The following is a 24,225-nucleotide window of genomic DNA, read 5'->3' as shown; positions in this document are numbered from 1 at the left end:
ATAGATAAATAACCTAAATTTTATTGCCCTAGTTATAGATAGGTCATTGTAATATAATGATAGTTTGGAGTTAAAATATTGTCTTCCATCAGTGATTAAGATACAACAGATGTATACATTAAATCATGGGAAAGAACCCCCAACCACACTTGAAGATCTGTGTACATTAAAATAAGATCAAAGCTAATTTCACTTTAACCTTTCATTACAGATTTCTGTTTTGTTGATTTTGTTAGTATTATAAAATTGGATAAAACAGAGCGGCTTCCCATAAGGAGACCACTGATGCCTTTCTGTCTCTTGAGAGATGTGTCCCCTGTTCTCATCCTGTAGTCATACGTCAAAACCCAGAACAAGCTGGGCACAGTGTGCATAACTGGAATGTCATCATTTGGAAGAGTAAGACTGGAAGATGTGTGAGCTCAGGGCAACCTGGGCATCATAGTGAGGCCTATCTCAAAACAAGAACCAATCCCATAGGCACATGGTTTCATTCATTCATCAACTAGGAAATAGATAGACCAGACACCATTGTACTTACAGGGTACACTTATATTTGAACTGTGCCAGAATACGGTGTGTCAGCAGACTCTTTTATTTTTATTTTTAATTTATTAATTTTTATTTTATGTGTATTTATGTTTTGCCTGCATGTATGTCTGTGTTGGGATGTCAAATCACCTGGAGCTGGATTATAGACAGTTGAGAACTGTCATGTGGGTGCTGGGACTTGAACCCGGATCCTCTGGAAGAGCACTCCGTGCTCTTTTATTATGCACTTAAAAATACTTGTGAGAGAGAGAGAGAGAGAGAGAGAGAGAGAACGCACATGTATGCTGGTCTCCATAGAATCCAGAGATATTGGATCTCCTGGAATTAGAGTTACAGGCTGTTGTGAGCCCACTAATAAAGAGTGCTTAAATCCTAACGCAGATCCTCTACAAGAGCAGTACACATGCTTAACTGTTAAGCCATTTCCCAGCCCTCTTTTATTATACACTTTTATTTTAAAATTAGTTGCAATAATTTGTAATAAAGTTTTTTGTAAGTGTACACTCATAAGTACACACACACACACACATATACTTTACCTAAAGAGTATATGTGGTTTCATCTTGATCATATTTTTATAACAAGGTTTTTGTTTGAGAGTCTTTAATGTTCTATCGACCACATCCCGATAACTTGCTTATTAATTATTTCTGGGCCAGAACTGTGTTATCTGCCCTCCGTCTTCCTGACTTTCCCTGAAAAGTTATAAACATTAATTGTCTCTAACACATAAATCAATTAAATAATAATAGAAATAATCTAAGAGTTTTTGAAATGTGATGTCAATTTTTTTTTTTCTGAAGTAAGAGCATCTCCCTGCCCGAGGTAAATAAATGTAGGCCTAAAGAAACCCAAGACAGAAAAGGTTAAATACTGACCCTAAAAGACACGGACATGCTTGTCGTGGGCTATTTTGTGATATCTTCATGTGATGATATTGAGATCTATTTTGAGAAGAAAAATACAGTAATACTGAATAAAATTCTGTTGCCTTAAATTTCTTCTTTACTGTTCTTGCATGTGGAAATTGGAATTTGTTATTCCTGTGCTTACTTACATTTGCTTGTGAATGATTCGTATGTAGTAGTACACGTGTGCGCAGTTACAGCTTTTCAGTCACCCGCAGAAACCTTTACCAACTTAGACTGTTTAAATGTCACTGTTACTACTGCTGTGAACACGTAGAGGCAGTATTGCGCTGTTCTGTGAATATCGTCTGCATGTGGAGACTTTTAAGCTGCTGCAGTTCTAGGCTTGTTCTCGGATGGACGATAACAGCATATCTCACTTTTCAATGCACAGTTGATCCTGCTTTGTTTAGTTCAATTCCAGTTCTTATGTATATTATGCAAAGCTCTTGTTTTACTAAAACTCATAGACTTAATTTGTATTCGATGTCAGGGAATATGTTGTTAATTAAAAGAGCAAAATTTATTTGTAGTTAGACAATAAAATGTGAGTAAATTAATTCATGAAAATAGGCAAACTACTAAAGTCAGTGCAGTCTGTCCTAATTGTTTTAGAAAGAGCCTTCTAAGGATGTGAGGAAAATGTTCATTACCTTGTCAAGCAAACAAAATCTAGATTAATAGATAATCTTACTTTAAGATTCTTTAATTGTACTATTTTTGTAAAATGTACTATTTTTAATATTAAAACAGTAAGATTATTACACACTTTGTTACGATTTTTTAATAGTTCTTTTTTTCTGACTCCCACTAAGAGAAAACTGAGTCAGTTGTTTTTCCATCTATTAATTTGTTGTTTTTATTGCTTCCTGCTTTCCACACTTGGAAACACCAGTGAACACAGCAAACCCAGTCTTCACTACTGGTTCCTGTCAGAACAGTGAAGGGCATAAGGAAGTGGGGGGGTGACACCTTCCAGACCTGGGCATAAGTTCTCCCTGCATTGTTTACCCAGTAAGCCTTACCAAGTGCACACTTAGCAAGTGAGCCTGTGTAAGTGGACACACTGCCTTCCTTCCTAGGGTGCTGTTGTGGCCAAACAAAAGAGTCCACAGGAAGCATGGCTGTGTAGCCAGAGCTCACTGTCCTCAAGCCCATGTGGCTAAAGAGTGTGACCAGTTCTCAGTATCCATATATCTTACTTCTACTTCTGATTTTTAGAGTAAGTATTTTGATTATTTTTCACATTGTGAAAGAAAATGCATAGCATCAATTTTGAATAGTCTTTTTGATTTGCTGCGTGACTGGTAATTACTGCCTATAGAAAGTTAATGTGATTTGGTTCTACCTTCATTATGTAGATTCATTCAGTGTGACTACCCTGTATAAAAATTAACCCCATTATGTCTATATCAATGAGAAAATGATATGTGACATCTTTGTATTTTGTCTGGTGATGGGTTGAAATGCCGTTAAATAGAATTTTTACAAGTGCTAAGCATTGAAAACAGTTTACTGATTCATGTGTTCTGTCAGTTCCTTCATGTCTCCCTGCAGTATGAGCTTAAGTTGTGAACCCTTTTCCCTTCCTGCAGCCCCTCGAATTCAGCAGTTAAGAAATGGAACACACTTGTTGGCATCTTTGAAAATGACCTGATCAAAGCAGTGCTCATTACCTTTCAGGAGGAGACCGAAGCACTTGAGGAGCTGGGCGTCAGGTGCCGCAGATGTCCCCAAACGCTGAGACTTTGCTTTGCAGCACTGCTTTCTTCATTCTTTTGTATTTCAGTCCTGTGGGGACCATGCTTTAACATGCTTACATGTATGAAGACACACACACACACATTATTCTGGTCTGCACCCCTGTTTAATAGCTTATCAACCATGCTCCGGATGCAACTGCTTCCCAGGGAAGTGTTGCTCTGCTGTTTTCATATTAGCTTTGTTACCGTGCAGTGTTTCTCAGCTGCTCAGATTCATTACCATACAGCTGGTGTGTAGAGACGAGGAGGAAGCAGGCAGAAGTTGTACTGGCTACAAGAATAAGAAGCTCTTTTGCAGATGGGGTGCTGGCAGATGGGGCATGTGTTTGAGCAGGTTTTACTAATGACAGAGTGTGTTAAAAATCCTTCTGAGAAAGTCCAAGGTCATTGTCATGAATTTAGAGCTTTCGAGGTTGTTCAGCTTTGTATAGAACAGACCTTTTCAGAATTTTAATTAATACGCAAGGTAGTAAGTGGCAAGCCCCAACTTTGAACTTTTTCTTTATTTTAGTATGTTTTATTTTTCTCTAACATGAACCAAGAAGCATTGATTCCATCAGTTAGTATCTCACTAGTTCGTGCTGTTGTATTCAAGCTTCATAAAAAATGTCTGCTTTGAAAAGTTCGGTTTTGCTATATATTTGTTAAAATATTAGAAATGAAAATGACAGAAGAGTTGAAACTGTGAGTGTGTGGTCTTGGGTCTACTGAAGATCAAGTGTGTGGCACATACTTGTGAAGTTAGGCGTGTCTTTTGCTAAAATATCCTGTGTTTATTTTTCATATCCATAAAACCACATGAGAGCGAATCGAAATAACTGTCAATACTTCCTTTAAAAGTTCTGCCTTGTGAGGTAGCACACACATGTTAATCAGGACCTGGGGGGGGGGCTGCAGGAGTTTAATGCTGCTCTGCTACACAGTGAGTGCCGGCAGCCAGGGCTGCGCACGGAACAGCAGCGGCAAAATACTTGAGCAGCTTCTTACTCCTCTGCCCCCTCCCTTTGTTTTGTTTTCTTCTTCAAGATGGGATTTCTTTGTTTGTAGCTCTGGCTGTCCTGGAACTTGCTGTGTAGACCAAGCTGGCCTTGAACTTACAGAGATCTGCCTGCCTCTGCCTCCTAAGTGCTAGAATTGAAGACATGCATCACCGCCCAGCTTGACCCCTTTTTATTAACTCAGTTTTTTAATATATTCTGTCTTAGTGGCAAATAATTAAAAAGAACAGCTGAAGTAAGATAGAGCTAGGAAAGGATATGTAAAATGTACAGGGTCCACCTTAATGTAAAGAAAACTCTTATTTTGTTAGTGGAGATTAAAATATATGAATGCACATTATATATAAAATATAGATAGCTAATTTGTGATTTGCGATTATAACGTGTTTACTTATAAACTCTCATGTTTGTATGGGGGGATTGGTAAAGTAGAGGAACAAAATTCTGTTAATGTCTAAATAAATAAAACAGATTTGCAGGAAATGTTGTGCATTAATAAACATTATTAAGGTGTTTTTCTATTAGAGTGAAAATTTATATTCAGTGGGGCACATTTTAAGGTATGGGAAGTCCTAATCCATTCCATTCCATTTTTATCATGTCTCAAATTGTGTTTCAGACACAGCATTTCCCTAGGAAGAAAATATATAAATAAATGAAATTATAACTAATATATAATAGGATAAATAACTAGCATTTTAAAATTATTTCTGTAGGTCTGTGTTTATTTGGTAGAGTATATCTTACGTTACCATAATCTCTTAAAGGTATTATTTGTTGATGCACTACAGACACATCACAATGGAAGTGGTCACTGCTGCCGTGAAGCCTGTAGTCTCGGGGGACGACAAATAGATGACGTATTCACACTGACAAGGTCTGGCTTCACCATGACTGACAGCTTTAGAATGGGGAGGTGGTAGGAGGAAATTAGAAGTAGCCTATGCAGATGACTTCTGCTATTTCCTCTTCAATACCAAGCTCCTGAGCTTCAGGGCCAGTTGGTACATGATATATTCTAGTTTGGATGTCTCAGAGATGTCTCGTGCTCCTTCACTCCCATCCCCCAGAAAACAGAAACAGTCAAACAGCAACAACAAAAACAAATCTTGGTTTGTCATTTGTTGTCTTCTATCCGGTCAAGCAAGCAACAAACAAACAAACAAATAAATAAATATTGATGTGATCTTTGATACATCCTTTTCCTTCGTTTGTATTGTCTGTCGGCTTCGTGTCCAGACACCTCAACTGTCCATCCGTACGCATCTGTTACTATCCAGTTAGTCCAAGCCGTGTTGCTTCTGCCTGTCAGGTGACAGACCAGTCACAGGGTGAGCCCGTATTCTCTCTGAGTCACTTCACTGCATTTAACCTCGCATTCGAAATTCATGAAAGTTTTCTGTTCGCGTCTTTCTTGATGGACACCCAGTAGTAAGTTTTCATGGCTTTTATGTAAAGAAAAAGTTCTTTAGACAGTTTTGTATAATCCAGTCTTTTCTTATTTTCTACCCTTATTCTATGCCACTAGCCATCCAGGGTCAGGTCGTCCTGCCCTGCCCTCACATGATCCAGCCCAGTCCAGTGACTAGCCGTCTCTGAACCCCTAGACTAAAACAGATCTTACCATTATCCACTCCCCTAGCCTTCTGCAGCACGCAGTTTCAGAGCCTCTCCTTTTTCTTTCCTCCTGCAGTATAACCCAAGCCATGAAGTTGGGCCCATACTTAGCAGATACAGTGTAGACAGCAAAATGAGTACTGTATTGAATGAATGAGTGTCATTGGAAATTAAAATAGCCATATAAATCTATTTGTCAAAATCTTGCCGTCTGGCAGGATGAAGGTAGAGACAGGATAATAAAATACTGGATAAATTTACAGAGACACACAATTACTAACAGTGATGTTTGCTGTGAGGAAGGGACGAGCATGCCTGGGTCTAATTGGCATCTGTTAAATATGGATTGGCCCTTAGGAAAAGGATGTGTATGATAAAAATCAGGAAACCGGGCAGAGCCAGGTGTGATGATGCCCAGCACTGGAGAGGAGGTGGAGAGAAGTAGAAGGATCACTAGTTCCGTGCCAGCCTGGGCCACATAGCATGCCACTGTATCAGAGGAAAGCTATGATCTCCTTCAAACATATTTGGGTTGGAGGAGTCAACAGATAACACTTGAAGTAATTTCTTCAGTTATGGAATAGAATCTGTCACTTCCGTCAGTCTGTCATGGGGTCAGATCTTTGTAGTAAGGATGAAAAATCTTGTGGCTTCTTTGAAAAGATATTTCACTTCAGATGCTTCATTGTATCCTGGTCCCTGCTAACTTTCATTATTTCCTTAGAAAATAAAGCATAGGGCTGGGCATTGTAGTGGTGCACGCCTTTAATCCCAGCCCTTGGGAGGCAGAGGCAGGTGGATCTCTGTGAGTTCAAGGCCAACCTGGTCTACAAGAGCTAGTTCCAGCACATAGACTCCATAGCTACAGTGAAACCCTATCTCAAAAAACTAAAACAAAACAACAAAAGCAGAAAATAAAACATCGGACCATGAAGAAATGAGGGTAGGACATAAAAGTTCCTAAAGGGCCTGGAGGTACGGCCCAGCAATTAGGAGCACTTGCTGCTCTTGCAGAGGACTTGGGTTCGGTTTTCAGCATCCTTATCTGGTATAACTCCAGTGCTAGGGTGTCTGACACTTCTGACATCCGCAGACACTTGCACCCACATACAAATGAGCAGGTGCATCCTCACACATATGTATACACACACAGAGAAATAAATAATTTTTTAAAAGTTCTTTATAAGTGAGAAGAGTGCATGAAGTTAAAGTTGTACTCACTGGGTCACGCAGGGATGGAGGGGACTCTGTTTGCTTCATGTGTTGTGAGCAGTTGTGTAGTATGAGGAGAAGTGGGCCGTGTCCCGCCGCCCAGCTAGCTTAACCTCTGAAATAATTGCACAGAAACTGTATTAATTAAATCACTGCCTGGCCCATTAGCTCTAGCCTCTTATTGGCTAACTCTCACATCTTGATCTAACCCATTTCTAATAATCTGTGTAGTACCACGAGGTCGTGGCTTACCGGGAAAAATTCTAACCTACGTCCGCCTTGGGCCGGAGCTTCATGGTTCTGCCACACTTCCCTTCTTCCCAGCATTCTGTTCTGTCTACTCTACCCACTTAAGGGCTGCCCTATCAAAAGGCCAAGGCAGTTTCTTTATTCAACCAATGGAAGCAACACACAAACAGAAGAATCTCCTATACCACAGTTGGCTTAGACTTTCTTCCTCTGCCCTGGTCTCAGTATAGCTAATGCCAAGGATAAAGGAAGTTGTTCTTAGCAAGGGTCATTAGCAGTTTGTGCATCAATTCTTTGTCTTGCAACTTCGTATGTGCACATGTAGCTACCTGGTTTGTCTCTTCTCTATGTCTATCTTAATTTCGGTGCAAATTTTATCTACATATGACATGTTTGCATGCTGACACGGCTCAGAAAACATGTAGAATATTTGAACTCCCAGTAAGTATTTCTTGCCTTAATTTCTGTAACTAGAGGCTAAAATTTGCCCATGTTCTGCTGTCATATTTTTATGGCCTTGGGTTAAACTCTCAACCTCTGTTATCATATAAAATAGGAATTGTCAAAGTAGCTCCTGCGTCATAAGGCTGTTGCACAGTTTTCGTGAGCCAGTGGACAAAACCACCTGCAAGAGACGGGGCTTTAGTGAGTTCTCGTCCCATTGTATGTCATTCTCCTAGAAGGACATCTTCGGTCAAAGCTTTCCAACTGAACAAGAATAGCGTAGAGAGCCTCTTTGACTGTGGCTACTGAAGGAATACCTAGTGATTATTTTTCCTGCATTATTTTGGTGTCAAATAGTGTCTTATATTTCCTAGAAATAGTTATCTCTTCATCTCTCTAGTGTATGTGTTATTATATGAATTGAGGAATATATTTTATTAATTATATGCATCTGCCTTTTTTATTGACCTATCTACCCTCCTTGTGAATTAGGAAGTCTTCTAGGATAGAGACTACTACATCTTGCTCAGCTTTATATATATTTTTTTGCTATTGTGTAGATTTCGCTAACCTTGACTGAATACTTGGTTAGATCTAGATTTAAAAAAAAATGCTTAACCCTTAATTCGTTTTCCACCTTCTCCTTCACTGTTTACAAAATAGGAAACCATTGACCCAGAGTGTGTTTGTCTGAAGTTGATCTTACTGTAGAAGGATTTGGGTGAGGATCACTGTATAAATTATTCCCTGTAAACACCTTTTCTTGTGCTACCTATGTATGAACAAAGGTAGTAGTTTCACAAAGTTTAAGTTATGGGATGGACAGATTAGTGGAGTAAATTATAGGTTGACCCGGCAAGAAAGTAGCATTTAATTTTAGTCTTTGCTGCTGGTGTTATAGTATTGCTGATCAAAACTTCATTTATTATCTCTTGAAATAGTTTTAAGATGTTTTAATACGCTGTTTTGTTTCTCTAGATTATTTTTTAAAAGGAGAGGCTTAGCATAAAGAAATTATTTATCTGTGAGCGTACATTTTTATCTTAAGAACTAACAAATACCATGCTTTGAAGGTTTTGCTTAAGTTTGACATCTTTTTGCTAGTTTTAAGTTTGTATTTAAACGATGTTCCTGTTAGGGTTATATTTCTTGTAAAATGTATACATACATTGATTTGTATGTATCATACAAAAATTTTTTAAAAATTAAAATTCACTTTTCAGAAGTCCTCTCAAACCACAGTGTAGGTTTCCTAGCTGTTTGCCATGCCCAGAGCCAGAGCCAGCGTGGGTCTGAGCTCATCCTCAGCATCTGCTCATCTGTCTTTCCATTCCACGCCTTCATTTGACTAGTGGAAAAAAAATCAAAATATCATTTCACAAAAAGAGCCTCTTGAAGTTAGATATCAGATATGACAACCATTTAAAGTTAGATTTTAGACATTAAGTGTCTTGAGTGCTTATTGGAATACATCTTTAGATCATGTGCTAATTTTTAAGTGAATAAACAAAATGAATTTATAAATAAAAGATTATGTCAAACTCTACTAATGGCCTGTCTATTTCCAGCAATATGCTTTTGTATTCAAATTGTCTTTGGAATCTTCTGCACAGGTAGGGGATCATGTAAGCATTATGCTACCCATAATTCTTGCAATTTGTTAAATTATACGCACAGTAACTGCTTCAAATGTAAATTGATGTTTTTGATATGAATATTTAGCACCTTCCTTTCTTTCTAAACATAGTGGGGTGATCACTGGGTTCTTTCCTGCTCACTTGACAGTACATCAAACGCTTGAATACTTGGAAGAGCAAGTAAGCTACATTAAAAGATCACTCTGATGTACATTTCATAAAGCAAGACCGCTGGTGGTGTTTTATTAGCCTACAACCAATGCAGAGTAGGTACTCAGTGTTTCCAAGGAAGTGAAGTAAGCTTGTATTCACAGGCATTGTTTGGGCAGAAGCTACTTGTTCTTTTCCGGACTGCCCAGACCTGAAATAATCACACTGAAACAGTATTAATTGCAACACTGCTTGACCAATGACTCTAGTCTATTCTTAGCTAGCTCTTATACCTTCAGTTAACCTGTTTCCATTAATCTGTGCCATTAATTTATTGCCATGTGGTTGTGGCCTACCAGTAAGATTCCGTCCAGAGTCCGGCATCTGTCTCCTGCAGTGGCTCCATGACTTCTCTTTGACTACGCCTACCCTCTCTCTCTATCTTTTCCAGCCTGGCTATATTCTGTTAAGCCATTGGCCAAAGCAGCTTCTTTATTAACCAATGGCAGTAAAACGTATTCATAGCATACAGAGGGGAATCCCACATCAGGCATTAGAGTTTTAAAAATTTGCTTAACAGGCCACCTAAGGCTACAGAGTAAGACTGTCTCAAAAAAAAAGATTAAAACTATCTGTTATTATTTTGAATTTTAGAAAATTATTGAGTTGATAAGTAGAAATGCCTACTTCTTAAAGCTCAGTGTTTGAATTTGACTTTATGTATCTTCTCACTAAATGTTGGCAACTGAACACAGTTGTCAAAGTCAGGGAGTTGTGAAGCAGATCTGATGACTACCTGTTGGCCACATTGTGTCTGTGGGTAAGAGGAACTTTGGCTGAAGGTCTTCTTTAACTTGGTGGTTGTGTGATTATTCTCTGTGTTCCTTTATGGTTGTAGAGAATAGTTTATGATGAAATGTCCTTTCAGCTCTAATAACTGAAAGTAAGGACATCTCTTATTGTAGTAGACATTAGCTGAAACAATCCTAGCAGATGCAATCATAGTCGTTGGTTATCTGACCACTCTCTCTAAAATAGTAAATTATCAAATGTGGAGTCAAATGAGAGCAGAGAAAGCAGAAGAGCAGTGAGGTAGGGCTGCAATGTGGTAGGTTCCCCAGAATTGGCTGAGTAGGTGTAAAGAACCCCAACTGTTGCTCTACAAGTGGAGCAGAGTAGCCGGGAGTGGGGTCATCTGCCCTTCAGTTCTCTTCTTGGTTTCAGTTCAGTGGACTTTGAAATCGGTGCTCATCAGTCACTGAGTCTGATGCCAACTTCCGGCTAGGTGCTCTAGGCATCGAGCTCCAGTGATCTTCCTGTCTTCACCCTCCTCGCCCAGCGCAGTTATGGTCTCACTTTGCCTGGCTTTTATGTAGGTGCCGATGGTCCAAACTCAGGTCTTGTGCTTGCATGGCAGATTGTATCCCCTATTTCAAAAGGTAATGGTCTCTTCATTAGTGACCTCCAACCTTACATTGCTGAGAATACACGAGAATATGGGTGGGCATCCTACAGGAATGGTGCCTGATGATTCCCATTCAGAAGTCTTTTAGTGACTTCACACTGTACTCTCAAACTCCTGGTAGTGGTCTGCAAGATCCTCCCTGTTCTGACCTGTGTTCACCTCTCTGTTCTTCCCCCATCTTAGCCATGCCTTTCCCTCATATTCTCCTCCTCCTTTCCCTTCTCCCCTCCCTCTTTTCCAGCCCCCCCCCCCCCATTTTCTCAAGAGTTCTTGTCTATTTCCCCTTCTCAGGGAGATTCATGTATGCCTCTCATAGGGTTCTCCTTGTTACCTAGCTTCTCTGTGAATGTGGGTGACAGTTGTGTGGCTGGGGCAGTATGTGGAGCTACTGGGAGTGGAACCAGGATGTATCCCTAGTGCTTGAACTGACTTTTTGGAGCCCATTCTTTTTGGAGGGATACCTTGCTCAGCCTAGTTGGGGGGCTTGGTTCTACCTCAAAGTGTTGTGCTAGACTTTGTTGGCACCCATGGGAAGCCTCACCCTCTCTGAAGAGTGTCTGGGGGTGTGGGGAGAAGGGGGGGGGACACAGGAAGGTAGTGGGGGGAGAGGGAAGTAGGATTTGATATGTAAAATGAGAAAAGTTGTGGTTTGTTTTGTTTTGTTTTGTTTTTAAGTAGCCCTTTCCCAGTTTGGCATCTGATAAACAACAGTGAGGTATGTATTTTAGAAAGAAACTTTTGAGTCTAGGGGCATAGGAGAAAGGGCTAATGGTAGAACAGGATAGAAAAAAATCCAAACAAACTATCCATTTTTGCATAGTGTTTCCAACTAAAGTGAAAAATTCAGTCTTTATGCCTACTTATCCATTCCTGTAAGTTCTCCTTGTACAGAAAGGCATGTGGGGCTCTTAAATGAATTAAGGTAGATGGCTAATTAGTTAAAGAACATTGTAGCCTCAGCATTAGGTAGCTGAGTGAGTAGATGGAACGGTGCATGGGTTACCCTGTAATGAGTCCTTTGAGAGCCGTGCCGAGAAGTCTTAGTAATGACTGTATTTCCACATTCCAATCCACAGAAGGGATAGTTTCCTCCTCGGCATCTACCAAACCTTTATCTTCTCGACTAGATTTAAGAATCTTTGGGGAAGAAGGTTAATGTAGTATTTTGTTTGTCTTTAGTAGCATTTTGTAGAGACCAGAGTGATCATTCTGTTGCGCTAAGATTAGCTTGTAGCTTTCATCTGTAATTATTATCTGAACGATGGAGCACATTTTTTTCTTTAGAAGCATCTGATGTTTTTTGACTCAAGTCGACCCACCTCTTATGTAATGGGCATTAGAAATGTTGAGTTCTGGAACCAGCGCCAAGTTGTGTTGAACCTGAGCTAGACACTCGGTTCTTACCTTTTCACCTGTCAACTGTGGTCACCATTTGTAGGATATTTGCTCCCTTTGGACATTCACAGAGTCCTCACTGTGACTGTAGGGTGCGTGAGCAATGCCATTCCCAGCTGAGCTCACGAAGGCGCAATGACTACGGGCACTCGGGTGTTTAAGATGAGATTCCTCTGGTTCTGCTCTCACTGTCGTCCCCACGCAGAGCAAGGCTACATTACATGGCTTCCAGGGCCATTCCGTGGCGTAGGGATGCCTACTGCTACTCAGCTTTCTATTGGCTCAATAGATAGCGCTGCTGTTACTTACTAACTTTTAGCTTTTTAATCCCACAAACTTTGTCTTGACTAATAGCTAATTTAACTCCAGAATTTTAAACACCTTGAAATGAATATAAGATTGTATTAACACATAAGATTTTACATACATGAAGACTTTCCTCAAATATATTTTGACATCATAGACAGCCTCAATAACTATGTAAGTGGATAGAGAAAATAGAAGAGTAAATTGGGTTATAAAAGCCTTACATTAAAGGAAAATTGATTTTATCATTTCATCCTTTCCTGTATGTTAGTTTGCTATTTTGTTTTTCTTAAAGTCAACCTTTTTTTGTGGTTTTTACATGACAGTTTCCTTGCTTCACTGAAAATATTACTGTAAGAATAGGTTTACACTAAAAGTTTGAGGGAAAATACCTACTTCTGTACAGATTTAAGACACTGATATTCTGTTTTTATCTGAAGTATGGGTGAGAAGGAGAAACTGAGATGTTTGCCCCTAGACTTAAGTCCCTGGCAGTTCCACAGAAATGTAAACTCTAGGAAAGTAAGTAAAACTTCTGCCTTTATTACTTTCTTCTGTGATTGTGCTAAATGGAACTCTTAATTTTCTCTTTGTGCACGTTCTGTATGTGTGGACGTTTATGCACTTAGGTTTTTGTACATGCACACATGTGTTGCCGTCTCTGTAATGCTTTGTGATTGCTTGTGTGAGTTACCAGGGGCTGGGCCTTTGTAAAGAGGACATTAAATAGCTTGAACTTAAAGGAAAAAAGAAAGAAAGTACTACTTTCACAGTTATACTTAGTTAAATAAAACTTTTAAAGTCTAAACTTTATGTTCATTTACAGTTTGATTTACTATGTTTACAACTTTAATATGTTATAAAATCTTCATTGTGTAAATTTTTCAGTTTTATTTTAAGTTATATATTATACTGTTTAATAGTGACAATTTTTAGTTATACATTAATATTATAGTGTTGGTTTAGTTGGAAAATAGTTTCAGGGCTGGAGAGGTGACTCAGTGCTTAAGAACACTAGCTGCTCTTCTAGAGATTGTGAGTTCAATTCCCAGCAACCACATGGTGGCTCACAACCATCCATAATGAGATCTGGTGCTTTCTTCTGGCTTGTAGGCACACATGCAACCAGAACAGTGCATACATAATAAATAAATAAAATCTTTATTTTTTTTTAAAAAAAGCAAGTTTCAAAAACTAGATTTTTCGATTTTTGGAACTAATTCTATTGTGGATTCTAAGAGTTCTCTCTCTCTCTCTCTCTCTCTCTTTCTCTGTGTCTCTCTCTCTCTCTCTCTGTCTGTGTGTGTGTGTGCGCGCGCGCCTTGTACCTTCTTAATTTATTATACATAGAAGAGAAAGTCTTAAATTATATACTATCCTATGCATGACCCACTGGAAGCCCGTGTCCTACTGAACTGCAGTAGCACACACGCAGACCTTGGGAGTCTTCAGCATGAACTTGCATCCCAGAAAGTTAATGTTAGTGGCAGTGAGTTGGTAAAGATTCAGAATTTTTGTTACAGCCTCAACATGCTTGGAATTCCTTTCTTTGATGTAGAAAATTTAGACTATCTCTGATCTAAAGTCTGTGCTGGGGCAAGATAGCTAACTGTGGTAGGTAGTTTCCTGTTCCTTCCCAGAAAACAGAATCAGTGGCATCAAAATACAGACACATCCTCTTACTGTTATAGGGCAGAAATGTATTTTTAAATGTTAGCAAGATAACGAAGAAAATAGTGCTCATGGTACAACCAACTAGTTATATTACAATAAACTTGTAAATACTAAGTATAATAAGTATTAAGAAACATACTATATATATACATACATACGTGTCTTTACTAAGTTATGCTATGGTTGCTGTGTCTTACTTATATGGCCAATATTTACAACTGTTATTTGATACATAAAAGTTTTTCTGGATGTCCTTCAAACAAACTTGAGTAAAATAAAAACCTTCAAGGAGCAATTAGTAGAAATGAAGGTGTACAGAAATAACACCCCTGAGCTGTGGCAGAAGCAGTACCAGGACTGGCTAGTACCGTACTGTGAGGGAGTCAGGAGCCTGAAGGTCAAGGCTAGGAGGTAGTACTAGGACTGGTTAGTACCGTTCTGTGAGGGAACCAGGAGCCTGAAGGTCAAGGCTAGGAGGTAGTACTAGGACTGGTTAGTACCGTACTGTGAGGGAAGTCAGGAGCCTGAAGGTCAAGGCTAGGAGGTAGTACCAGGACTGGTTAGTACCGTACTGTGAGGGGAGTCAGGAGCCTGGAGGTCAAGGCTAGGAGGTAGTACTAATTCTTTCTTTTGCTGACACTGCATACTTCACTTGCATCATGCACAGAAGACTGTTTTTTTTTTCTCACTGTACATAGACTTTGTTTGTTTCTGTGTATAACCCTAACTTACTTTACCAAACTCAGTGATTCCAGCCATTTGCTCAGGAAGAGCACCTTCGCATGGACTAGCATGGGTTAGCTGTCCTACAAACATTATCTCCCTAGGCTTGGGCTCTGGGACAAAGCCTGTATCTCTGTGCTGTTTGTTTCAGGGGTTACTACTGGCCTACCTTTGTTACAGCCAACTCAAAAGTTGTTTACATTGCTAATAGAGTTGAAGTGATGCTTGAAGTTTCTTAGCACAAGAAATATTTCTAAAGAATGCAAAAATTATTGCCTAGGTGAAATTACATGAAAATTTGCTTTGTTGTAATGAAAACATATTTAATGTGTTGATATTCTAAAATTTTGTTCAGCTCCTATTAGTATTTCCTTATCTATAGTAGTAGCTCTCTGGCTAATCTTTTTTTGATGAACTTACTACTTAATGTAAGGCATAAAATACAAAATAAGCTTAGAATTACATAGATCGTAGATTAAAGTTATAATGTTTCTGTCTACCCAGGTGTAATATTGATAGAAACAAAGGACTTCTAAAAACTTATTACTAAAACAGCCAAGTAAGAGTAATGCTTGAGACCATCAGGATTTAAGCCAAGACAACCAGAAACCAGACTGTGTGGTTCATTTCCTTTACAGTGGTCCTGAGTGATAGATTCTGGTGAAAGACATAGCATGATTTTCACTGAAAGAACTTAAAAAGATGTTGGAAAATTTATACTTTGTTACTTTGAGATCTGATTAGAAAATTGATAAACTAGTTTCACTTGTCAATTAAATTAGCATTATAAATTAAGTATTGGAGGAAATGTTTAAATACTTGGTAAATTGGTTATCATTAGCAATTATAACCGTACATATTCTTCACAAAGGGATAAGTTAGTAGAAGTCTTTCCCAAGTGAGAACCTTGATAGATGAAGGGAATGGGGGAAGGATAGCCTTCCCACTGTGTTGTTTTGACAAACATTTGTGAGCAAGTTCTCTTAATAACTTCATAGCAGCTGTGTGACCATGAGGGCATTGCTTTGACTACATAGATTCAATGGCAAACATTTGAGACAGGGTTCCATTTTACTAATGAAAGCTCATCTCTGTTCTTATCTCAGAACTTGGAAAAGGTTAGTTCAGGTGGAGGTAGGCCGTAGTTTGAGCTGACACTGAAGGGGTCACAAGCCCGTCCTATCCCTGGTTCCACTAAGGTGACCCAAGACAAGCTGGTAATCCCGACAGGAGATTCCAGCAAGTCATTCATTTTCTCTGGGAGCGTGGAAACAAACAAATAGTCATATTTGCTGGGCTTTTTTTCCCTCCTAAGTATGAGGCAACTAGATAGTAAAGTTCTGTGTATCTTCCTAATTATTGGATTTTTCCCTCATAGTAAGAGATTTCAGTTTTAAAGAATTTCTCTTTGAAGAGAAGGAATTGATTGCTAGGAAAACTAACTTTTGTTGAGTATTTGTGCACACGCTGTGTCTGACAGGGGAATGATGGAAGAACTAGGTAAGTGTTTGAGAAGATAGCAGACAGCAGACATCATTTCTAGGAGAAGATGCGCATCTTCATGAGATTTATATTATCTTACTTTCTTACATTGAATGCCTTAATTCTAATGGTAAACATTTGTAAAGTTGATATTTCATACAATATCCTATCACTATGCAGAACTATTAGACAGTGCTCAAATTGTGGGTTGGTTTATTTTTTTCTGAAAAAAAAAAAACCCTAAGTACTTTAAATAACTATAGGCACATAGCTTACTTATAATAACATTAGTGGGGAGGGTAGGAGTTAATTAGCTAGGCACTTGATAATAGGTTCTTGTTATCCAAGGAGCCTTATCTCCGCCTCCAAGGGCAGTTGTGTAGCAGGTTGCAAGATGAATACATAAATTCGTACAATAATCATTATAAGAAAAATGTTGCCTTTAGGCAAACTTAGTTTCTTTATTATTGCATAAAATTCCCTTTCAGTGTTAAGCGATGTGCACTGTCAGAGTCTGTCTTGATATAAAGTCCCTACCTTCTGTAGACCCAGGCTAGGCGAGTGTCAGGAGGTTCCCCAGAGAGCACGGAGCACAGCTTTTGCTCACATTGGAGAAAGTAACCTTCCGACAAGCGTTCTACCTTAGTTAGAACTGGCTTATCATTAGACCTCCTGGTCCCTCAGAATCACTGGTGATTATCTTGGAAGCTGTATTTTAAAAGAATGTAATGGTAAAGAATAAGAAATATTTTCATTAAATCTTAATATGAGGCATACCAGTTGAAATATATTGTACATTACATAATTCCTGTTTTTTTAAAAACCAAAACTATATGTTCTAAACTGATTTACTTTATTGGCAGTTCCCCCAAGAATATTTAATTTCTCCCTTTGAAATTGCCCAATCAATACTGTCCAAGCTGCATGAAGAGCCTGAACAGCCTCTGCCCAGACTGGACAGTGGGGTGACAGGCAGTTAATGAAATAGCCTGCTTTGCTGGGGGGCGGGGGTACCCAAATACATTTCATTTTCAAAATGTTTCTGGAAGGACTTATTTGTGGTAATGCTGAGTGCTATTTAAAACTCGTCAAAAATGTGGGTTTTACAGAACACAAAAATAATCTCCTGAAAGTTTGGAAGGGGAGAGGGGCTGTGGTGTGGGGGCGGTCTCTGCTGCCCACGTCCGCCCTCTGTTCAGTGCGCTGTGTGCTTACGGGCTCCCCGGAGCAGTCGCCGTATAATTGATGTGCAGTCTGCATTGCTGAACCCTGGACTGCACCATTCCGTGTTCAAGGGAAGATGTAATCTGATCCCTCTGCTGCTGAGGGAGGAATCTGTTCAGTCAAGGCTTTGACAGGGCATAGTCTCCTCCAATAATCTTGTGGGTTCTCGCTCATTATTCTCCGAGTTCTCAGTGGAGCTGCATGCGTGTGTGCGTCCCGAGCAGCGTTCTGGTTCTGAGCTGCGTCTGCTGGTGCTGGGGAGTTTTGCTGCCGGTTCCGCTGCCTAATCTTCCTCTTCTGGCGTGCCTGAGCATGTCCACGTTAGAATCTGTGACATACCTACCTGAAAAGGGGCTATATTGTCAGAGACTGCCAAGTAGCCGGACACACGGGGGCACGGAATCCCTGAAGGGGAAAAATACAGAAAATATGGGTTTCTACGGCACATTAAAAATGATTTTTTACAAAGTAAGTAAGCTGTTTTCTTCCTGTGCTGTGTGGTTGTGTGTGTGTGCCTGCCTGAGAAGGAAAATCTGTATCATCAGAGATGGCTGCAGTATCCTCTAATTTTGGTGGGTGGCTGGATGTCTGGTATTCTGTTTTATTTCATGAATGTTGTAAGCAACTATGGAACGACAGCGTGAGCTGGGAGAAGATTTAAAATAAAATGTATGTTTCCATCTGAGAATTTTTCACTGAAAATGTATCCAGACTTCAGAAATGTGGCTCTGTTAAATGCTGACCTGGAAATACTCAGCCTCACTTGGCTTTCCGTGAACCTTTCTGTTCAGTTTTCCTGTATCATAGACATACATATGTGTTCATTAGTTAACTCTTAAAGTGTAGTCACTGCAATGTGCGGGGTTCATATTTGAGGAGATTGTACTACTTGTGGTACCTTAAATAACTACCCAATTAATTTTTGGTTATGAAGTCGGTATTTTCAGTTAGCAGTACAGTATTTAAAAGGCTTTTATAGTCATTCAGAAGGTGCTTTGTTTTATAAAATAATTTAACGTAAAACCCCCTTCTCAGTGATTTCCTTGCTTTATTTTTTAAGTATTTTTATTCCCTGAAAGATTATAAGATGGAAATAAAGTTTGCTTTTAGTGGCAGATGGCATTTGTACCAGTGTATTTACAAGACATTCTGGGAAGTTCTGAAAGCCAGCATTGCTGACTTAATTCAAATGAGTATCAGAGATTCTCATAATGATCATGAAAGACATCTGTGAAAGTTAGCAAGTTCCATGCAATGGGTTCATTTGTATACATGTGCATGTCTGTGAATTGCACACATGGAAGCACATGGCTACCCATGTATTACAGTGTTTTTATTATTTATGTTTGTTTTTAATAAAATTATTTGCAAAGAGAAAGAAGTAATATATTTTGGAGAGGATTGTCTTTAAAACGATATGAGTATAGAAACTTCAGAGGGAGGAGAGCAGACCATTTTCCCCCAGTAGGTATCTCATGAGCTAAGGTATAAATTGTGCATAAGCTTCTGGAACGTTCGCAGCTGAAACCCATGCAGTGCTGACCGGACTTCCTGCATGGCGATAAGAGTCCTTGTTGCCCCATCTCAGGGCCTGCGTCCTGTAGTGTGTGCCGTGTGTGTTCTGTGTTCCTGTGTTCCGGTGTGAGGCTGCTGCCAAGTAGGGGTCCACTTGGTGTAAAAGTGCAGATGGCTATCTCCCCACAGCATGCAATAACAGTAACTAGTGAGTACGTGCAGATCCAAGAGAGGCTGTTGAAAAAGAAAAAGTTGAACCTTAACGAATCTTATTTTCTAGTTTGGAAGTAAACATATACTCCAATGGCCTACATTAATTGATAGTGAAACACAGAAATAAATATTTCAATATTAACATTGAATGAATTGCCAGCATCCCATGGCATAGTGAGAGCCCTTAGGATGTACACGTTGGACATGTCGTATATATCATATATCTATATGTCTCAGACGTAGCTCACTCTCTTAAGAGTATTTGGACCCAAGTAGCTGCTGATGACTTTCCCTTCAGCTTCACCGTAGGAGATGCAGAGTCTCTGCCGCTAGGACTCACTCTTTTAGCTGTCTCTGTTTCCACACCAATTGCTTTCTTCTGTATTAGAATCACTGTCCAAGATTAGTTTATTTACAGTGCTCTCTACCTTTTTATAATGATATAAATGTTTAAAGTTCAGTTATCCATATTTCTGGTTTGAAATTTTTAATTTAATTTTTTATCTTATAATATTTTTCAAGAAATATGAAGATTAGAAAGAAAGACATGTTAAATATGGTTCTTTTCTGTGAGTACTAATAAATTTTTCTTGTTATTTAACTGAAAAATATGTAATTATTTAAAGATATGATGAATATTAGTTTCTAAATCACCATATACAGTTCACCCCAACAGAATACTAAGGGAGCATTGCCTCTCCAGTCTGTAAGAGCGAAGCAAATAGGACAAACTATGTAATAGATTTTCCATTTAACCTACCATTGTAGGCACATGGAAATTTAACAACTTTTAATATTAGCATGCAAATTCATCTGATAATGGACTGGGTAAATTAAAAAAAAAAACTTATCTGTTTTACCTTATAGATGAAAAGAAAGTTGGACCATGGTTCTGAGGTCCGTTCCTTTTCTTTGGGAAAGAAACCATGCAAAGTCTCAGATTACACCAGGTAACGTTAAATAGAGGGGTAGATGGGGGGGGCATTGAATTGTGTTTGCAGAATAACAATGCTGCTGTATTCAGTGTTGCCGATGTTACAGAGATGGGAAGGGTGTCAGTCTGAATCCGGGCAGAAGGGCTAGCACTGTCCATGTTGCTCCTTACTAAGGGACTCACAGGGGAGGCACATGCAGGACTCCTAAACAGTAAACCCTGAGATCTGAATGCCAGCAAATGTCTAGTTACTATAGCAACTGCTTGCTGTTCTAGGGTAGATACTTACATATACCAAATCGGAGATAAATTTGTTAGAAGTGAGGTAAATCTCCCAGTTTTAAACTTAGTCTTACTGCATGGAATGAGTGTTAGAAATCCCCATGTATTGACCTGATGGGCTTTATGTTGTAGCACATACATTTCTACTCTTGTAGAATAGTTTCCATAACAACTAGACACAATTGTAGTCTTGTTTCCTGCTTCACTCCATCATTTTTGGATTTTGCATCAGTATAAAACTTTGCCCACTCTCACGCTAATTAGGCTAACTTAAGCACAATATCTCATTTCCCAGCCAATTAAAAATGGCTTTGAAATGCTGTGTTTTAAAATTTAAATAACAAAAGTATCTTAAGAGCCTTTGTGGTCCCCTCCCCCTCTTGTATAACTGTCACTTTGTTTTTTTTTTTTTTTAAAAAAAAACTGGTCAGAGTGAACAATAGGCATTCTGAGGACATCATGGTTATGATCTTTCTTTCTTAAAGCATTTTGATTTAATTATTTTTATTCTGTAAAGTAGAATAAAATTAGCATTGCCTCGATACAAGGTTCTCTAAGACATTATAGACTGCACCCCTCCTTACCGGTTTTTTATTTCATTCAGTTGAGGAAATTTCTTCAGTGCTCCTCTGCAGAATGAAGCAGCCATACTACCTAGAGAACGCGGAGAGAAGAGGGAAGAGAGCTCCTGCTCCAGAGCAGCTCTTCCCATCCTCTCTGCCATGACAGTCTCACTGCGTGGGCACCTCCACCAGAGGGAAACGTTTCGCTTCTCCTTCTAACCCTGACAATATGTTTCTCAGATGAGAGAGTTGAGCTTGATGTTAAACTAATTGTAAATGTAATTTTTTAATCTATAGATTTTAGTCCATCCACGTCATTTTGGTCTTCTGTTAATACTGAGGCAAAAATATTAAATGTTCAGTTATTTTAGAATGGAATTTGTGGTACAGAACATATTTTCATAACATTTTAGTTGCTTTTTGTGTCGAGAAAGCAACTGCCTTTTAATAAGGAATCATACTATATACAAATACATATTTCTTTTCATGTCTTTGGGGCCATCTTGTCGGTCACTAGCATATATGTGTGATATTAAGTAATGCTTTGGACAGGTTTTGACAGGTAATAAGATGAAACTCATTTTCTATTTTTGTCCCCCCCTTAGGAAATTTAAACTATTAATAAATCATGTTTTATTTAGGAGAAGAGAAAAACTGAATTTGGTTTTGAATTAGAAAAGAAGAAAGGATTGACTTACTTGTTGACTATTACAGATTGTCTTAAATAAATATTCAAAGATTCAAAGGTGCAGGCATGAAGATCTCTGTAAAACAGTGATTTTGATGCCATTTAAAAAAAATTAAAGAGTTGCTTTTTTAGCAGTTTGTCAGATGTTGATAATCAGTTGTTATGGTACAGTTTATATGTGCTCTTTGGATATAAATATGTAATTTTTTTAAGCACTCACTGTAGCCCAGTCTGGCCTGGAGCTCACTCTGTGTGGCCTGGGCTTACCTCACACGCAGGACAGCCCTCCTGCCCCCTCATCTAGTGCCCTGATAACAGGTGTGAGCTGGCTGCTCTCTGGACTTAAGAGGATTCTTTCACAGATGTAATTTCCCAGGCAGGTCTTGTCCTTTTAGTACCTGCCTGCAGAAATGCTCAATGTCCACCCTGCTTTAGATGGTTGAGCTGGCTTAGAGAAGCCCCCATCTGAGACCACCAGTGTATGAGACCATATTCCTCCTGCTGTTAGCTAGCAGAGTAATACGGTTTCAGACCTAGATCAGAACCATGTACTCAGTTCTGAATTTATTATTTATATTTTTATTTTCATTATCTCAAAGTTTATTGGAAAAGAATCTTTCAACCATCTCGTTTAATCTAATTTTACCTGAAAGATCTCTACTTCTTCTGAAAAGCTGTGCTCTCATCAGGGCTGGCTACTACCAGATACCTAGGCTCAGCTTAATAAGTGACAATTTAAAATTAGCAATAGATATATATTATAAATAATATTATTGCATCTAGGGCAAGTTTAAGGTCTTATGTGTAAGAAATGAAATTCAAAACATTTTTAATCTCTAAAATATTGGTAACACGAATACTTTCACATTCTTTTTTATAAAGAAAATGTAGACTTTAATGAAGACTGTCCTAGAAGTGGGGCTGTATTTCTCAGGCCACGTTTGTTGGTTTTTATGCTTGGTCATTTACTTCCTCACAGCCCTACTGCATCTATGTTACATAGACTAGTAACACAGTTTCATAGTCTTCTAGTTGGTTGCCAGTAGCTTTGCCCAGATGATGGTAGGGAGGAAACTTTCATTATAATCGTAAAACAGAGCCAGAAGTGGCAGATGCCTGTATTTCTAGCATTTAAGAGTTTGAAGCAAGACGAGTTTAAAGCTAACCTGGGCCTCAGAGTAAGTTTGATGCTAACCTTGACTGCACAGTGAGACCATCTCTGGTACAGGAGGAAAGGAAAAAAGCAAAGTAGGCTTTGTGTGTCCCTGCCCTCTGAGAATAGCCAGCAAAAGGCATTGCTGTAGAGATGTTGGAAGAATACCAGATTGTTATTCTGATGAAATCAGAGTTCACAGTTCTTAATAAGACCTGTCTTTGCTTCCTCTTGTACCTTTTCCTTTTTTTTTAGTACCACTGGGCTTGTACCATGTTCAGCAACACCAACAACGTTCGGGGACCTAAGAGCTGCCAATGGGCAAGGGCAGCAGCGGCGCAGGATCACGTCTGTCCAGCCACCCACCGGCCTCCAGGAGTGGCTGAAGATGTTTCAGGTGACTGTGGACACTGGAAATGCTTCACTCAGTTGCCTGGGGGTGGGGGAGGAGTGCATAACTATTCAGCCATTAAAAAAACGGAGTACTGTTTGGTGCTGTACCATTTATGAGCCTTGGAAACACTGCATTAAATGAAAGAAGCCAGATGTAAAGTGAAGTGTTTATTAATAAAAAGAGAGAGAAAGTAGGTTAGTGGTTTCCAGGTAGACAGGGGAAAGGTTACCTGCTAAGAGGTGTAGGCTTTTTGGGGAGAGAATGATAGGAGATTTCTGGAACTGGGTAGGGTCGTGGTCATCAAAAAAGGGAGGCATCCTGGGAGTCCCCAAAGTGTACAGTTAAAATAGCAAGCCTGTGATATGACTGCATCTTTGAGAATAAGTACAGTGCTTATTTGTGTTAGTATGTATTTATATATCCTCATTGCTTTTTAGACAAGCCTTTTTTTTGTTTATTTTTGAATTTTTATGTCACTGACTATGTTCTTGTTTTCTGAACATGTTTCTTGTAAATAAGGCATTTGAGATTAATTTAAGAACTGTCATCAAGTCACCAGAGGTGACTTACCCTTCACTACGTCCCTAGAAGAGATGGCTGGGTGACTTCTCTCAATGCCTTGCTTGTATTTGGCTTTAATCTGCTCAAGTTCCATTTGCTGTCTTTTACCAGAATTTAAATTCT

The 24,225-nt window shown here is 39.0% G+C and overlaps 1 protein-coding gene across 6 annotated transcripts in view; it reads left to right on the top strand.

The window, feature by feature from the left end:
* Window positions 1-24,225, top strand: part of Fbxw7 (F-box and WD repeat domain containing 7) — a 143,286-nt gene that overhangs the window by 100,047 nt on the left and 19,014 nt on the right. For 5 of the 6 annotated variants that reach the window (XM_087899432.1, XM_085682532.2, XM_048424444.3 and 2 more), the window contains 2 exons: window positions 20,395-20,477; window positions 23,403-23,544. In XM_087899432.1, coding sequence (XP_087755558.1) covers window positions 20,395-20,477; window positions 23,403-23,544 — 225 coding nt within the window. Of the gene's footprint in view, window positions 1-17,834; window positions 18,268-20,394; window positions 20,478-23,402; window positions 23,545-24,225 lie in introns of those variants that run through there. The other variant, XM_048424445.3, reaches the window with a different exon arrangement.

Source organism: Myodes glareolus, chromosome 20 (genome assembly GCF_982192425.1).
Source record: "Myodes glareolus chromosome 20, mMyoGla1.1, whole genome shotgun sequence".
NCBI classification, from domain to species: Eukaryota; Metazoa; Chordata; class Mammalia; order Rodentia; family Cricetidae; genus Myodes; species Myodes glareolus.
The sequence above is the reverse complement of the archived record's forward strand: the minus strand, read 5'-3'. Positions and strand labels throughout refer to the sequence as shown.